General features: G+C 44.3%; 1 protein-coding gene across 3 annotated transcripts in view; it reads left to right on the top strand.

The window, feature by feature from the left end:
• Positions 1-691: 691 nt before the first annotated feature.
• rab3c (RAB3C, member RAS oncogene family) overlaps positions 692-17,228 on the top strand; it is a 111,513-nt gene continuing 94,976 nt past the window's right edge. Inside the window, exons 1-2 of one of the 3 annotated variants that reach the window (XM_042335187.1) lie at positions 692-945; positions 8,031-8,258. In XM_042335187.1, the coding sequence (XP_042191121.1) occupies positions 928-945; positions 8,031-8,258 (246 nt within the window). In that variant the 5' untranslated portion in view covers positions 692-927. Of the gene's footprint in view, positions 946-3,064; positions 3,106-4,521; positions 4,622-8,030; positions 8,259-17,228 lie in introns of those variants that run through there. The other 2 variants (XM_007892160.2, XM_007892161.2) reach the window with 2 other exon arrangements.

Genomic DNA, 17,228 nt, shown 5'->3' with positions numbered 1-17,228 from the left:
CTCTTTGACCGTGCTTTTGATCACTCTGCAGTTGATCACTCTCAGCTCAGGTCCGAAACTCTCTCTGTCTGTCCAGTGCCTTGGGACGTCTTCCTGACGTGAAAGGCGCTATACAAATGTAGTTATATTGTTGTTATTTTAATAATCTGACTTTTGATTTTTATTTAGCTTCCACACCACATACTGAAAGCTACTTTCAAGATTGATCTGTATTTAATAATAATAATAATCCTTGCATTCGATATAATGACTTAACACATCGTCGATACATCTGAAAGTGCTTCACAGAATATATTGTAAAGTGGATCGACTGTGTATTTTGTTGGTGAAACATTTCTTATTTGTAAAAAAAGGTGGAAAAAAATGCAATAACGATAATAATAATAATAATAATAATGCTTGCATATCGATTGATGTAGCACCTTATCGTGTCGTTGAGACGTCTCAAAGGCGCTTCCCAGAATATACTGCAAAGTGAATTGAACTGTATATTTTGTGGGAGAAACGTAGTGGCAATAATCCACACACACACACACACACATCTCTGAGTAATAAGCAGAAAAGATGTGGTAAATAATTCACTGCACTGTGTGTGTGTTGTGTGTGTGTTGCGTGTGTGCTATATCCAGAAGAGGTGGGAATAATATCCCACAGCGATGCCGAGTTTCCGCGCGTTGTTGGCGGTGCAGTGAAGAGGTTCGGGTTTTACAGTGTCCGCTTCAGAGGCAGAGAGTCGCCGCTCGGTGGCTGAGAAGCTGTGAGATCCTCCGGTCAAACCCACCGACTGGAGCAGAGGAGCGCCCGGGACTCTCCGCCTTCGCTTCGCTTCGCTTTGCTTTTCTCGGGGTCTCTTTTTTTTGGGGGGGTTGTGGGGGGGGGGGGCGCAGGAGGAGAGAATTGTTGGGTGTTGAAGTTTGGTGTGTGCAGATGGAGCTGTACGGTAAGGTAAGGCGGTGCTACTGTGGCTGCACTTCTGCACATCGATTGCTCTCTTAAATCCACCCAAACCCCCAAAAAAGACACACAAAAAAGAAAGAAAGACCTGTGGGTCCGTCCAGAGAGGGTTCGTTGACTGTGCAGATGTTAGACACACACACACACACACACACACACAGACACTGACTGACTGGGTCTCCAGTGGGAGATCAAAGTGTTTAAAAATACTGTACATAACAATTATTGTCACTGTGATAATTGTTACATATATGCAGTGCAGTTGGGGTGGGGGTGGGATGTGTGTGGGGTGTGTGGGGGTGGGGGTGGGGGGTGGGGGTGGGATGTGTGGGGTGTGTGGGGTGGGGGTGTGTGTGGGGTGTGTGTGTGTGTGGGGGGGGTGGGGATGTGTGGGGTGTGTGTGTGGGGGGGGGGGGTTGTGTGTGTGGGGGGGTGTGTGGGTTGTGTGTGTGTGGGGGGGTTGTGTGTGTGGGTGTGTGTGTGGGGGGGGGTTGTGTGTGGGGGGGGTTGTGTGTGTGGGGGGGGTTGTGTGTGTGGGGGGTGTTGTGTGTGTGGGGGTGTGTGTGTGTGGGGTGTGTGTGTGTGTGGGGGGGTGTGTGTGGGGAGTGTGGGGGGTGTGTGTGGGGATGTGTGGGGGGTGTGTGTGGGGGTGTGTGTGTGTGTGGGGTGTATGTGTGGGAGGTGTGGGTGTGTGTGTGTGGGGTGTGTGTGTGGGGGGGTATGTGTGTGTGGGGGTGTGTGTGGGTGTGTGTGGGGGGGGGTTGTGTGTGTGTGGGGGGGTGTTGTGTGTGTGGGGGTGTGTGTGTGTGGGTGTGTGTGTGTGTGGGGGTGTGGGTGTGTGTGTGTGTGGGGGGGGGGTTGTGTGTGTGTGGGGGGGTGTTGTGTGTGTGGGGGTGTGTGTGTGTGGGTGTGTGTGTGTGTGGGGGTGTGGGTGTGTGTGTGGGGGGGGGGTTGTGTGTGTGTGTGGGGGGTGTTGTGTGTGTGGGGGGTGTGTGTGTGTGGGGGTGTGTGTGTGGGGTGTATGTGTGGGAGGTGTGGGTGTGTGTGTGTGGGGTGTGTGTGGGGGGGGGTGTGTGTGTGGGGGTGTGCGTGGGTGTGTGTGGGTGGGGGGTTGTGTGTGTGTGGGGGGGTGTTGTGTGTGTGGGGGTGTGGGGGTGTGGGTGTGTGTGTGTGTGGGGTGTGGGGGTGTGTGTGTGTGGGGGTGTGTGTGTGTGGGGGGGTGTTGTATGTGTGGGAGGTGTGTGTGTGGGGTGTGTGTGTGGGGGGGGTGTGTGTGGGTGTGTGTCTGTGTGCGGTGTGTGTGTGGGGGGGGTGTGTGTGGGGGGGGGGTGTGGGGGGGGGTGTGGGATGTGTGGGGTGTGTGTGTGGGGGTGTGTGTGGGTGTGTGTGTGGGGGGGGTGTGGGGGGGGGTGGGGGGTGTGGGGGGGGGTGTGGGATGTGTGGGGTGTGTGTGTGGGGGTGTGTGTGGGTGTGTGTGTGGGGGGGGTGTGTGGGGGGGGTGGGGGGTGTGCGGGGGGGGTGTGGGGATGTGTGGGGTGTGTGTGTGGGGGGGTTGTGTGTGTGGGTGTGTGTGTCTGTGTGCGGTGTGTGTGTGTGGGGTGTGTGCGGTGTGTGGGTGTGTGCGGTGTGTGTGTATGTGTTGGGGGTAGTGGTGGGGACTTATTTTATTGTCTTTGCTATAAAAGGGGTCTGGGAAGCATTTGCAGGGCGTTTTTTTTTGGGTGGGGGATATTTCTGCGATGTGTTTTTCTTGTGCCGTTTCCTCGCAGTAATTCCCCTCCCCGCCCTTCCATGAACGCCCATCCATAAAGCGCGAGGCAGGGAATATCACAGGGAGCCATGGCTCTGAGCTCAGCACAACACACACACACACACACACACGGCAGCGAACACACAGCGAGCGCAGCAGCTGGCGCGGAGGGGGTTCTGGGAGTTGTAGTGCTCGGGACCTGGTCCTTCCCGTGCGCGGGGCCGGGCTGCTCGCGGGCCGGGGAACTACAAATCCCAGAGGGCCGAGCGACGCCGGCGCATGCGCAGAGGGGAGCCCATGCCAATACAAAAGTGTTTGGCTCTGGTCCCCAGTCAGACTGATACACACAGAGCTACTCACTCACTCACTCACTAACCATGAGACAGGAGGCTCCTCTGCAGGTCTGTATAACCTTTGCTATCTCGCACATAGCCATTTCAAAGCCACAAGGTAAACGATGACCCTTTGTACTTATTTATTTTGTATAATATTTAATAATTTGTGGTTTTTTTTGAAAAAAAAAGAACTTGTTCTATCATCACCTCCTCCCAGCAATTTTCTGTGCCCCTCTCATTTCTGTCCATCCACTTAGGATGGCATTAGTGCCATAACCAAAACTGGAATGGTGTCTGGGAAAGAAGTATTTAAGTAATTGCATGATGTTCAGTTAGTTGTTTCATTGCCCGTTTGAATCAGCTGGTCCAATAGTCTGATTTTGTTTGATTAAAAAAAATCTTATAGGATTTAATCTACATATTAAATCCAGATTTCTGCTTTTATCAGTTTTCCCTGAGAACCATCTCAGGTCAATTTAATTTCGGCTTTTACTCTCCCCACTGATGCTCTCTGTAAAATTGTCTTTTGAGTTTCAGAATTTGTAGTTATAAAGAAGAAGGACTTTTAAGGTGCGTGTAGATGAGAAATAAAATAACGGATGCATTACTGGATCCAGAGCGGATTGCATTCTTCATTTATTACTACGGGGTGTGGTATCATTCTGTTGGCAAACACTGCCTCAGATAGTCATTGCTTTCATTCCTCTTCAGCTAATTTAAGTGGTGGGCTCATTTATCAAAATGTCTGGTTGTCCGAGTTGTTAATCACCAGCTTGTAAGTCCTGCTAAATTGTACGTCCACTTTTTATAGTAAGGTCTGGAAATATTTTATGACCAAATCTTTGAATGAGGATCTTATTTTGTGTGTTTCAAAGTACACATACCTTTTATACCAACAAACCTCAGTCAAATGATCTCCTAGCAACATTTCCATGCTCACAATTGTAGAACAGCAATAGGAAATCATCTCTGGTTTGAGCTCATATTAATGTTTGTTATTAATTAAGACCCAACATTGAATATATTTTTATTTGGCAATTATATGTTTGTTCAGTAGATATTTATGATTATAATGCAAAATAAATTATATTTATTGTTAATCATGCTTTTGTGCAATTTAAATATTATATATTTGCATTGATTAACTTAGATGATAAACCATTACTCAATATCTATTTCATATTATAAAGGGGTAGAATTTGAAAGTGATCATTGGACTTTGCCACATTCAAAGCATTTTTACGCTTGGAAGAAATAAATCGTGTCAAACTGCATTCTGTTTGCTGTGATGTTTTCACACTGCATACAATGCACGCTCAGATATGAAAGCACCTGGAACATAAAGTATTGCTGATGCTGCTGCTTGGTTTTACTAATTTTGAAGATATTCTTTTAAATGTTCATTTTGATATTAAATATGTTGACGTGAGTAAAGTACCACTATTAATCCCAGCCATAAAGAAAACGTGGATCACTGGAGAATAATGGCTAAACTGTACACTATAAGTGTCAGCTATTCGAGCACTACCCAGTGAAATCTCCGATCAGCTGAGGAAGCAGTGACTTGGTGACATTGGATGTGGTTAGTATTTGGAGCAGTCCTGTCTGTACCAGGGCTTGAGTACGTTAACCTTGAAATTTGAAATCGGGGGATGGGGACAAAGAAACATCAGAAAAAGACAAGTAGCAAACTGCTGGCTGCTGTGGAGCAAAAGATAGGTTTTTCACCATCTTTTGCTCCACAGCAGCCAGCAGTTTGTAAGCGCTTTCCCAATGATTTAAACCTCTTGTTTGGTCCTTTTATGGTAGGCCTGAAATTTCACTGGTTTTAGCTTAAATTGGCCTTGAAATTCCCAACCATGCAGAATTTTCAAATTCTTCAATCCAGTCCGAATTTGGTTGTTGGTTTGCTTTAGCTCTTCATAAAAGAAATGTGGAAAAGCGGCTTCAAAATTGAGACCGAAATTAAGAATTGCCAAATTCTCCACAATTTGAAGACAATTTTTGTAGATTTAGACAGAAATTTGGAATTCCTCTGCTGATTCAATGAATTTGACTTATTTTTGCCTTCTAGTGGAATATTAATCCACTGATCCCAATCACCCTAAGGGTTGGACAAGTGGCCTTTCTTGACAGCTAATGACAGCAGGCTGACCATCGCAGCTGAGCTTGATACTGTCGTCTCCCAATATTAACATCCACACAGCTCCAGCAGGGGTCAGCTAACTGATTCCCCTCTCCCTCGTTTTGGGCACAGAGGCCAATTGTAGCACCATGCATTACCTTTGCCTGAGATGAGCTAATTCAGCACAGATCAGGGATTGAATTTGGGATGGTTTTGTATGGCTCAGTTACTAACTGAATCAATTCTCTAAGCTATCAGGAAAAGCTTTGCCAAAATCTTTATCTAATGGAAGGCAGTTTTGCTGAGTACTGGCGGATGATCCAAATGCCATCGCTCATATGTAAAGAAAATATTGCAATTAGTATTTGATTGAATTAATATTCAATTTGATATCACTTTCATTTGGCAGATAATAATTATTGAATGTGGGTTTGGACAGAATTTTTTCAATTGTGAGTAGAAAGATTCTATCCTTTTAACTGGTGGTATAAAATTGCGTTGCAAATTTATGTCTATTTGATTCAGTTTTGGGATATATTTAACATCCCAAAACTGTTTTTATGTTGTAACTTCCTGTACATTAATGTCAGTGCTGCATAATTGTTAATCATACTGAGATCATTGGCTGCTCCGGAATTTTTGTGCCAAATTAGAGAACACAAAAACAGAAGTCACTGGGAACTCTCAGCAGGTCAGGCAGCATCTATGGAGAAAGGAAAGTGAGTCAACGTTTCGAGTACACAGCCCTTCAACACAACTTGGTTGAAAATCTGTGATGAAAGTATGACCTGCTTCCATTTGTTACATCAACCAAAGTGACCCCCATTACAAAGGCGTTATTCCCAAAGGGTTGGAGGGTGATCTATGAGGAATGAGGCCAAAGTGATCCCCAACAACAACAAATTGTATTTATACAGCAGCTTTCACATTGGGAGGACATCCCAAGGAACTGGAGCTCTCGGATGGAGTTCTAGTGGGTGGGTATAGAAAGGCTAAAAGTCTGACCTACGCTGGTGATGGGGGCAGAGTGGGGGGCGTGGAGCAGGCCAATGCACACCGAGCAGAGGAAGTGGACAAATTGGTAGGAGTTTAAGAGGTCATAGAGAGAGGATGGAGCAAGATTGTAGAGGGCTTTAAAGGTGAGGGCAAGGATTTTAAACTTGATCCTCCGTTAGATGGGGATCCAGTGAAGCTGGACGAGTATAGAGGTGATCAGCTTATAGATCAATGAGGTTGTTCCCCCAGTGTTGGAGGGATAAGCTAGGCCTCTCAAGGCTTAGAAAGAAAAGGCTCAGATGTGTAGGGTGGGGGTGGGGACGTTCCTGTGGGATATTATAGATATCCTATTAGATGCTAAACAGGTTAGAAAAAGTAACCCCAGAACAATACTTTACATATCTAAAGGCAGCAGAACAAGAGAGGGGTTGTGAAGAACAACTTTAAGTCAAACACAAGGGAAGTTTCTTGACACAGAGGATGATCGACACTGGAGTAGATTACAAAGAAGAGTGGAACAGGTCAGGACATGGGATTCACTTTAAAAATCGAACATTGTAATGGGAGGACAGTAGGGGTTGGTATTTTGAACAAAGGAAATCAAATGGACAGAAGGGCTTTCTTCACCCAAATCTGTTTTATGGTTTCTTGTGCTGCAGGATTTTTGCTGGCGCTACCCTAGAGGTGTTATCATAGAATCATACAGCACAGAAAGAGGCCATTTGGCCCATCGTGTCTGCGCTGGCACCGAAAAGAGCAATCCAACTCAATCCCACTGGCCCGCTTTCTCTCCATAGCCCTGCAATCTTGTCCTCCCCAAATACCCATCTACTTCTCTCTTAAAAGTTGTTATTGAATCGGCTTCCACTACTCTTTCAGGTAATACATTCCAGATATGAACAACTCGCTGGGTGAAAAAATATTTCCTAACCTCCCATCTGTTTCTTTTAACAACTAACTTAAATTGGTGTCCTCGGGTTACTGACCCACATGCCAGTGGAAACAGTTTTTCCCGGTTCAACCTATCAAATCCTCTCATGATCTTGAAAACCTCTGTTAAATCCCCTCTTAATCTTCTTTGCTCTAGGGAGAATAATCCTAGTTTTGCTAACTTCTCCTCATAACTAAGGTCCTTCATTCCTGGTACCATCCTGGTACACCTCCTTTGCACCCACCCTCTCCAGTGCCCTAATATCTTTCCTAAAGTGCGGTCCCTGGAACTGAACGCAGTACTCGAACTGAGGCCTAACCAGCATTTTATAAATATGCTAAAAAAAATCCCTGCGTTAATGTGTCGTCAAAACATCTCAAAAGGATTTATTTTGAAACGTAGAGATGAGTGTATTTTGTAGGCAAACATGTCAGCCAATTTGTGCACAGTAACACTCCACAAAGAGCCAGGAACTGAATGATCAATTTTCTTTAATCGGTGGGGGTTGGTCAGGACATTGAGAGAAACTTCCTTCTCAGTTTGAATAGCTTTGTCAGGATCTTTAACGTCAAAGAGGTTGACAGCACCTCAGTTTAATGTCTAATCCAAAGGAGGACACTTACCAACAGTGCAGCACTCTCGCAGCACTGCACTTGAATGTCACACTGGAATGAGTTCAAAGTCCTTGCTTGGAACTCAGAGGCAGGAATGTTCCTGACTGAGCCAGGCTGACACCCACTGTTATATAACCGTTTGTGATATTTGATTAAAATTGTATCTTTGAGATGTTTATTTTTTCTGGGGAAAGCGCAATATAAATGCTCTTTGTTACTATTGTTTGTCAATGCTGTAATAGTTTGAATCTTGCAGATTCAGATTCTCCTTTGCTTCATTAATGTTTAAAGTGACTGAACCATTTGAACATATTTTATATTCCAGATGGCGGCCACACAAGATTCTCGATATGGGCAAAAGGACACGGCTGACCAGAACTTTGACTACATGTTCAAATTACTAATCATTGGCAACAGCAGTGTTGGGAAAACCTCATTTCTCTTCCGCTATGCTGATGATTCCTTTACATCTGCCTTTGTAAGCACTGTGGGTATTGACTTCAAAGTAAAGACCGTGTACAGGAATGAAAAAAGAATCAAGTTGCAGATATGGGTGAGTTGATGAATGCAGTTATGGTTTAAACCACTAAGATAAGCTTCAATATAAATGAACAGCTTGGTGACAAATGTATCTTTCTGTGTGGGTCTATTGCTTGAGGATATTTCTTTGTTCAAGGATTCGAAAGATGCCTTTGTTAAGTAGTTGTGAGAAGTTAATGCATCAATCCTGGTAATGATAAATACCTCAACCCAAAAGTTGCCGATACCCTTGTCCATGTATTTGTCACCTCTTGGCTGGAATGCTCTAATGCCCTCCTCCCCGGTCTCCCCTCCTCCACTATTCACAAAATTCAGCTCATTCAAAACTTCGCTGCCGACATTCTCACCTGCACCAAACTTTGTACTCCAGTTACTCCAGTCCTTGCCAAACTCTACTGACTCCCTGTCACAGAGCGGATCGACTTCAAGATCCTCACTCTAGTGTTTAAATCCCTCCATTCCTTGGCACCCCCCTATTTCTGCAATCTCCTCTCTCCACACAGCAGTACCCACTGCCTCCGCTCTACTGGGTCCAGCCTCCTCCATGTCCCTCGAATCCTCTGCTCCACCATCGGCGGCCATGCCTTCAGCCACTATGCCCTGAAACTTAGGAACTCACTCCCTCAACCCCTTCGCCTCGTCCCCTCCTTCCCCATCTTCAGGTCGCGTCTGAAGACCTTCCTTTTCCACCATGCCTATGATCACCTTCCCCCTCACTCGGACTCGGCCTCGGTCTCCACCATTGTTAAGCGCTCTGAGACACCGCCAGGCGTGGACAGTACTGTACAAATGTTACAAGTTATTGTTGTTAAATGGGAGGGAAACGGGGAAATCCATTTTGTTGTTGATCAGAGCAATACATCTACTCGCTCTGAAAATAATCACTATTTGCAAACCTCTTTGTAGAGAAGATTCATCACTGAAAAAATACAGCTCTAGCTCTGGTCATGTACAAGTGGTTGACACAGAATGTAGTTGAAATAGACAGGGAAATGACTACAGCTCAGTTTGTTTTAAGATCCCTTTGGTCAATGCCATGGAAACTGGGAAGAAAAACTTTGCAAATGGTAGGTTTCTATCAAGAGAACAAAATTCTCTTTTGTTGTATTGCATGTACTTTATTTTTTGCTTGTACTCAAAAGGAATCCTTTAGGAATTAGAATTCAGTGTGAATCAGTGAACATAGAGGTGGCTAGTATGTATGGTGAGGGGGAAAGTGAAGATAATAGTAATAATCCTTGCATTTGATATAGCGCTTTTCACGTCCGGAGGACGTCCCAAAGCGCTTCACAGAACACACTGTAAAGTGAATTGACTGTATATTTGTGGGCGAACGCGGCAGCCAATTGCGCACAGCAATGTCCCACAAACAGTCGTAGATTGAAAATGACCAATTTATTATTTTTGGTTTTGGAGGGATTATTATTAGACGTGTGGAGTAAGGAAACTTGCCCAAGGTTTCGCCCTGCCTGGAATTGAACTCAGGTCTCTCACTTGCAAAGTGAGTGCTCTAACCACTGAGCTACAGGACTCCACAGTCGGCTGGTCTGCAAACATCTCTCTGAGGCTGAAGGCAGATGTTCGCGTAAAATTGACAAGAAAACTCTGAGGCTTAGTACGACAGCTACTGAAAGGCTCCAGTGCCTTGGGACATCCTCCCGATGTAAAAAGCATTTTCTAAACGCAACTTTTTTGTTGTTGTCAGAACTGGAGTGAGTGACAAAGACATGCCATTTAGTGGGTACCCTAAATAGTACACTGAGCGCCAAGCAACTGCTACACAAAGTTTATATTTCTAACCAGGGTAGGAACTGTATGATGAGGTCTGCTGGGTGGTGTGAGATCTACATTTTGTGCAGCTTGTCCATATTCTTTACCATATTGTTTGAGAAGAGTACCTTGTACCAGCTAGCTCATCAACGAAGAGCTCAAACTTGAATCCGCGCAGAGCTCAAAGGTCTGATGACCAAATTGCAGCTATTTTTCTAAAGAAGTGGAGCTAAGTACTGGCTCCATAATAATAAGCCTGATGAAGATGAACAGAGCTGAGTCAACTTTCTATTGTGACTCTGTGATTCTCTGATCCAATATATAAGCCAGGCTCATTTCAGTGTATTGTTGACCGGCCAGCCTGGCATCTCACTGAAGATGTAGACTGTCACTGGGACACAGTCTTCCCACTCAACTCCTGGTAATTCTGCAAGCCAACTCCATAACGAAGATGGTGTTTTTATCTGAACAAGACCACAGGAAATCTAGCTGTTCCGTGTGTGGTTTCAGTTTGGTTGCTGCCAACCTGTACTAGACATCTAGACATGAACAAGCAGGGTGTCTCCCTCCAGAGTGTTAGAGTGATTGTACATTCCAGAACCGACAAGCAGGCAACGCTCACTCAGCTTCTGTGAATTCTCAGTTGGTGGAATCTTATGCATGGCATGTATTGTGCACGTTGAACCCCAAGCTGACCAAGAAAAATGAAAATTCTGTTAATATCTTTTTTTTCAAGTAGTGATGTTTGTAAATGATGGTTGGCAAAGGCACCAGGCTGTGCTCCACTCTCATCTCGCTCAGTGGTTAGAGCAAGCGAGAGACCTGGGTTCGATTCCCGACAGAGCGAAACCTTGGGAAAGTTTCCTTACTCCAGACAACTGATAATAATCCCTCAAGAAGAAAAAATGATGAATTGGTCACTTCAATCCACAACTGTTTGTGGGACACTGCTGTGTGCAATTGGCTGCTGCGCTTCACCCGCAAATACACAGTCAATTCACTTTACAGTATATTCTGTGAAGTACTTTGAGATGTCTACAAGATTTTATTTATAATTTGTAATTAATTTTATAATTCATTTATTTTTAATATGGTAGGGAAAAGTGTTGCTGGAGAAAAAAAAAGTTGTCAACTACTATGAGTATTCAGGAATCTGTCAGACTGGTTATTTTGTTATTAAAGGAAAAAAAAGCTTACAATTACAGCATACGTGCAGCATTAGTGATACAATTATCTGTTCATAAAGTCCTACTGCTGCTTAGTGCCTGTGTTCAGATGACGCGAATGGATAATTTCATTACAGGAGGACAGTAATCCATAGATAAGGTCATTTTCCTCTTTAAAACCAATTGGTGCTCCTCCAGTTCCATACAGATGCACATTGCAGGTTCTGTCTGGCTTTCAGAGCAATCAAATTACTATACCAACTGTATTATTGACCGTTGCTATCGGTCACGCAGCATCAACCAGTGACTTTTAATCATTTGTTAATGGTACTGTAAGATCAGATGGAACATTGTTTGAAAATTAGGTTTGATATTTGAAATATCTTTTTAATCTTATTCAGACATTAAATAATGACATATCCGTTCTGTTAAATAACATTTAAACAGCATTTTATTCAATGGCTGTGCTCCTTGCTTGCTATAGAAATGTTCTGAATGTAACCTTGTAAACTGCTCAAACAGTATGAAATTCTCCCATTACAGAATCTGGTGTAGCTCTATGGTAATTTCAAGTGAATACAACAAACCAATTACTAATTCACAAGGCAATATTTCGGTAATATTAACATGCAATTTGGGTTGTTTCACAACATCATGAGAGATATGGCTGAAGAAGCATTTTGGCTCATTTGATCATATTCCTCTTAAATGAATTTACTGTTCTGGCCTTAATCACCTTTTTAGTAACATGTGCCAGCCATTAATTATCCTCTGTGTAAATAAACGTTTCCTAATGTGTGTCCTAAAATTTCCCTTCACAACAAATAGGCACAGCATTAAATGTGCCTGTTTATCCTGCTGCCTTGCCATATCTAAATTATTGTTCTGGGTTAAACGTACATAAATCCTTAAATGTAGGATGGCAGGTGGACAAAGCTGTGAAAAAGCTAATGGAATCTTGGGTTTTATAAATGGGGGTATAGCATATAAAAGCAAAGAGGAAATGCTAAACTTATGCAAATTGTTAGTTAGACCGCAGTTAGAATACTGTGTCCAGGATTGGTCACCCCATTTTCGGAAAACTGTCAAGGTTATAGAAGGGGTGGAAAGGAGATTTACTAGGTTGATACTGGGGATGAGTGGTTTGGGCCTATGAGCAGAGACTGGAGGAACTGGGACTTTTTCTTTTGGAACAAAGAAGGTTGAGGGGCAATCTAATAGAGGTGCTTAAAATTATGGGAGGTTTTAATCGAGTCAATAGGGAGAAATTATTTCCGCTGGCCAGTGAATCAGTAACTAGATAGCATCAATTTAAAATAGTAGATGAGCAAAGGGGAGCATAGGAGAANTTTTTTTCTCACAGAGAAGAGTTAGGTTATGAAATGCCCAGACAGGAGTAGTAGTTGAGGCAAAATTCATAATTGGCCTTCAAGAAATGGTGAAAGGGACTGAAAGGAAAGCTCTTGAAGGAGCCGGCACAGACACAATGGGCTGAATGGCCTTCTCTGTGCCGTAAATTTCTATGGGTTTGCTTTCTCTATTCCATTTAGCATCTTAGACACCTCTCCCCTCTGGAGTAGTCTCTTCAAACCTGAACAGCCTTAGTTTATCTGGTCATTCTTTCCTTCTAGCATTGGGTAACAGTTCTTTGGGCTTTTCAGTGCTACCGAAAACAACAAAAAATATTTTTCTACTTGTGACTTTTAGTAATACATTCAAAATATTTCAGTAGTTTTTTTGGATCTCTTATTTGAATATTCTCATTGATTAACTTTTAATATTCTGGGAAAGATACTGAAGTTGCATTGTCCTTCTATCAGTGACTCGTTAAAGTGACTGTCAAGCGCTTTGAGAACCAACTATAATTCATGCAATTTGTATTCATTCAGAAGAACTTGGATAACAATTAAGTTGAATGATGGTGTTTCTTAACTGGATTCTTAATAAGCACTCTGAGTGACAAGTGGGGACATCTAGTAATCAAAATATGTTATACTAACTTACATCTGTTTCCATTTACAATTCAATAGTCCTTGTAAAAGAATACAATGGAGAAAAAAATATTGCAATTTAGTCTCCCATTTGTGAGTATTCTTTCAAGGATTAGTTTCATATCAAGTCTGTACCATTTTCATTTAGGTCCGGGGAGTAAGCAGTGTGGTTGATTCAATAATACTGCAAGTTGAAAATCTGATCTCCTGTAACAAGTATGTCATGCTATAAAATACACTAAGCAACAAGTTAAACTGGAAGCCCATAAATCAGTGGTCTGACTATGTAATTTGGTAGTTTCCATTATTTAACTGCACTGCAACTTTTAATGATGGTAGTTTAGTCTGCCGCTGAGAAAGGGCATTATGGAAAGAAAAACAACAAATTTGCTGCTGAGTCAATCCACTGTAGTTGTATAAATTGTATGAAAAAGGAGCTGTTCTTGAAATGGAAGAATCATGAACAACAGTGGCAGAAATGGGCTATTTATCATCCAATGATCCTAAAACGACAGGGTAGAATTTAGACATTCTAGAATATCTACAAAATACAGTCACTGTACTTTATAGTAAATCATATGAAGCGCTTTGAGAGGTCCTCTTCTCCTCTTCAATATCTATATGTTCCCTCTTGGTGACATCATCTGCAGACATGGGGTCAACTTCTACATGTATGCGGATGACACCCCTCTATCTCTCTGCCTCCACCCTTGACTCCAGGACCACTGCTGTCCTGACAGAATCTCTGTCAGACATCAAGTCCTGGATGAGAGCTAACTTTCTTCAGTTGAATGTCAGCAAGACCGAGGCTCTCCTGATTTGCTCCCGTCAGTGACTCCACAGCTCAAGTGCTGACAGCATCACCATCCATGGTTGCACACTCCACCTCACTGAGCCAATCCGGAACCTTGGGGTCCTTTTTGACCCTCAACTATCCTTTATACCCCACATCCATGCAATGACCCGATCTGCCTTCCCCCACCACCGCAACCTCACCCGGCTCCGCTATTGTCTTACACCGCAGGCTGCTGAGACCCATTATACATGCATTCATAACTGTGCATGCTTGATGATGCAAACGCTCTGCTTGTCGTGTTTACCAACTCCTCCCTCCATAGGCTGCAGATCATCCAAAACTCTGCAGACTGTGTCCTCTCATGCACCAGGCTCCATGACCCTATCAGCCCCATCTTGCCTGACTCCACTGGCTTCCCATCATACAGAGGATACAATTCAAGATCCCGGTCCTCATCTTCAAAGCTCTCCTTGGCCTTGCTCCCCCTACCTCTGTGACCGCCTAAACCCCTACCAACTTGCTCGCTCCCTCTGCTCAGTGGGCTCCGTCTTGGTTTGTGTCCCCCACCTCGCTGGCCCCACCATTGGCAGGCAGGCCTTCCATCCCACAGTCCCTCCGCCTCGCTCCCTGACGTGGAAGTTGCTATACAAATATAATTTTGTTATTGTTGTTGTGAAAAGTGCTGTATTAAAGGACAAAATGTTCTAGCAATAATTTCTCTCTTTCTATTATTTGGTGGAATGCCACATTCAAACGATGTGATTTTCTCCAAGTTACACTCAGTGTACTGGTTGACAATCTCCTGGCTATTTGTGAGACATTGCTGCCTTGTTTACCTAGAAAAATCAATATGCAGTCCAGTAAATCCTGTGCTATTGAAACAACAACAACAAAATTACAACAACAACAACAAGATTCCATTTATAGAGCGCCTTTCACGTCAGGAGGACGTCCCAAGGCGCTGTACAGTTGGGTCAGGACCCGAGCAGGGGGGAAATGGTCAGGGTGAGGGGAGGGAAGGGAGGGAGCGAGGAGGGGGTAGAGAGTCGAGAGGGGAGCTGAAGGCACGGTCGAAGAGAAAGGTCTTGAGACCGACCTTGAAGGAGGAAAGGGAGGAGGCGGTGAAGGCACTGGGGGATAGAGTTCCAGAGCCTAGGGGCTGAGAGGCTGAAGGCCCGGCCACCGATGGTAGGGCAGTTAGGGCGGGGGATGTGGAGCAGACCAGAGCCAGAGGAATGGAGGGTACGGGCAGGTAGGTAGGGGGATAGTAGGTCGGAGAGGTAGGAGGGAGCAAGGCCGTGAATGGCCTTGTAGGTGAGGATGAGGATCTTGAATTCGATCCTCTGGGGGATGGGGAGCCAGTGGAGGCGAGCGAGGGTGGGAGTGATGTGGTCCCGAAGCCTGGTGCGGGACAGTACACGAGCTGCAGAGTTCTGAATGACCTGCAGCTTGTGGAGGGAGGTGCCGGGAAGGCCGACGAGGAGAGAGTTCCCATAGTCCAGCCTTGAGGTGATAAAGATGTGGACCAGAGATTCAGCAGCGTGAGGGGTGAGGTAGTGCCGTAGTCTGGCGACATTCCGGAGGTGATGGAAGGCGGTGCCAGTTGTGGCGCAGATATGAGGAAGAAAGGACAGCTCAGGGTCGAACAGAACACCGAGGTTCCTGACCGGCTTTGAGAGGTGGAGAGTGAAGCCTTGGATGCTGTCAGCGCCTGAGGTGCGGAGGCGCTGACGTGAGCCAATCAGGAGGGCCTCAGTTTTTCGCACGTTGAGCTGAAGAAAGTTGTCTCTCGTCCAGGACTCGATGTCGGACAGGCAGCTGTCAGGACATCAGTGGTCGTGGAGTTGAGGGTAGAGGAGGAAAGCTAGAGTTGGGTGTCATCCGCATACAAGTGGACGTTAACCCCATGTCTGCGGATGATGTCACCGAGGGGGAGCATATAGAGGGTGAAGAGGAGGGGACCGAGGACAGAGCCCTGAGGGACACCGCATGAGACAGTGCGGGGGCTGGAGGAAAAGCCATTTGTGGAAACAAATTGAAGACGGTGGGAGAGGTAGGACCTAACCCACTCAAGGACAGGACCTTGAAGATTGAGGTGGGAGGACAAGCGGTGGAGGAGGATTGCGCGGTCGACCGTATTGAATGCGGTATCAAATGGACTCACTGCAATTCCTGATGTTGGCAGTCCTGGAGAAGTTTGTTAGGTTACTGGTTGTATTTCTCTAATGAATGGATCTGTTTTAGATTTTTTATTGTTCTTGCTCAGTTTGTTGCTGAATGCCAGGGAAACAATATCTAATTTGGTGATTGTCCCCGAAAATTAGGGACTTATGGTCACCCTAGCCTCTGGGCACTCTCATGTCTTCAAATGGACATTAATCCATTGCAGAGATTTTAGAGCAAGGACTCAAGGGTTTAAACTCTAAACCATGAAGAGAAGCTCACAGAATTTAGCTTGTTTTCATTGGAGAAAAGATGATTAAGAGTATTATAATCCTGATATTTCAAATGATAAGCGGGGCTGGATAATATAGATGGAAGCAAGTTATTTAACTTGGTCTGTGGTTGAGCACTGGAGGATATGAGAGTAGAATTAATAAGCCTCAAAAAGACTGCAGATTAGATGATTCTTTGCCCCCAGAGCACTAGATTTACAGAATGAATTCCCAGCAAAACCAATTAATGGTATGCCAATTACTTCCTTCATGAAAACCTTGTTAATATCTGATTTATGAAAAAAAAAGAGAAAAACTTCAGCTTTGAGTCTGGATGGAAGGGTGTTTAAAGAGAGACTTCACAGAAGTAGATAAAATATTTATTAGTATAGATCAGGTAAACTACGCTACAAGACACAACAGCACCTGAGGACACAATCGAAATAAATACAAAGTTTATTACTCAAAGTGAAATGTTTGGAAATAATCTATTAAATAATGTAATAGTGGCAAACACATTAATATTATTCAAGAGTTAGTCTGGGATTTGAGCTCAGAGTTACACTGACATTTTGGAGCATTGTTGGAAGAGTGTTGCAATATTTGAAGTGCCAACCTTCTTCAACAACAACGACCCGCTTTTATATGATGCCCTTCATGTAGGCTAATGTCTCTGGGTCGGGAGGGTAGGGAAATGGGTTCACAAAAGATATTTCCAGTTAGGAAGCTAGGACGAACAGAGGCAAGTTTGGCAATGGGCCCTTTTGGTTCTTTAAACATTCTTTGATTCAATGTCATGGATTAATACAAATTTAAATGTTACTA

This window comes from Callorhinchus milii, unplaced genomic scaffold (genome assembly GCF_018977255.1).
Source record: "Callorhinchus milii isolate IMCB2004 unplaced genomic scaffold, IMCB_Cmil_1.0 Scaffold1, whole genome shotgun sequence".
Classification (NCBI taxonomy): Eukaryota; Metazoa; Chordata; class Chondrichthyes; order Chimaeriformes; family Callorhinchidae; genus Callorhinchus; species Callorhinchus milii.
The sequence above is the reverse complement of the archived record's forward strand: the minus strand, read 5'-3'. Positions and strand labels throughout refer to the sequence as shown.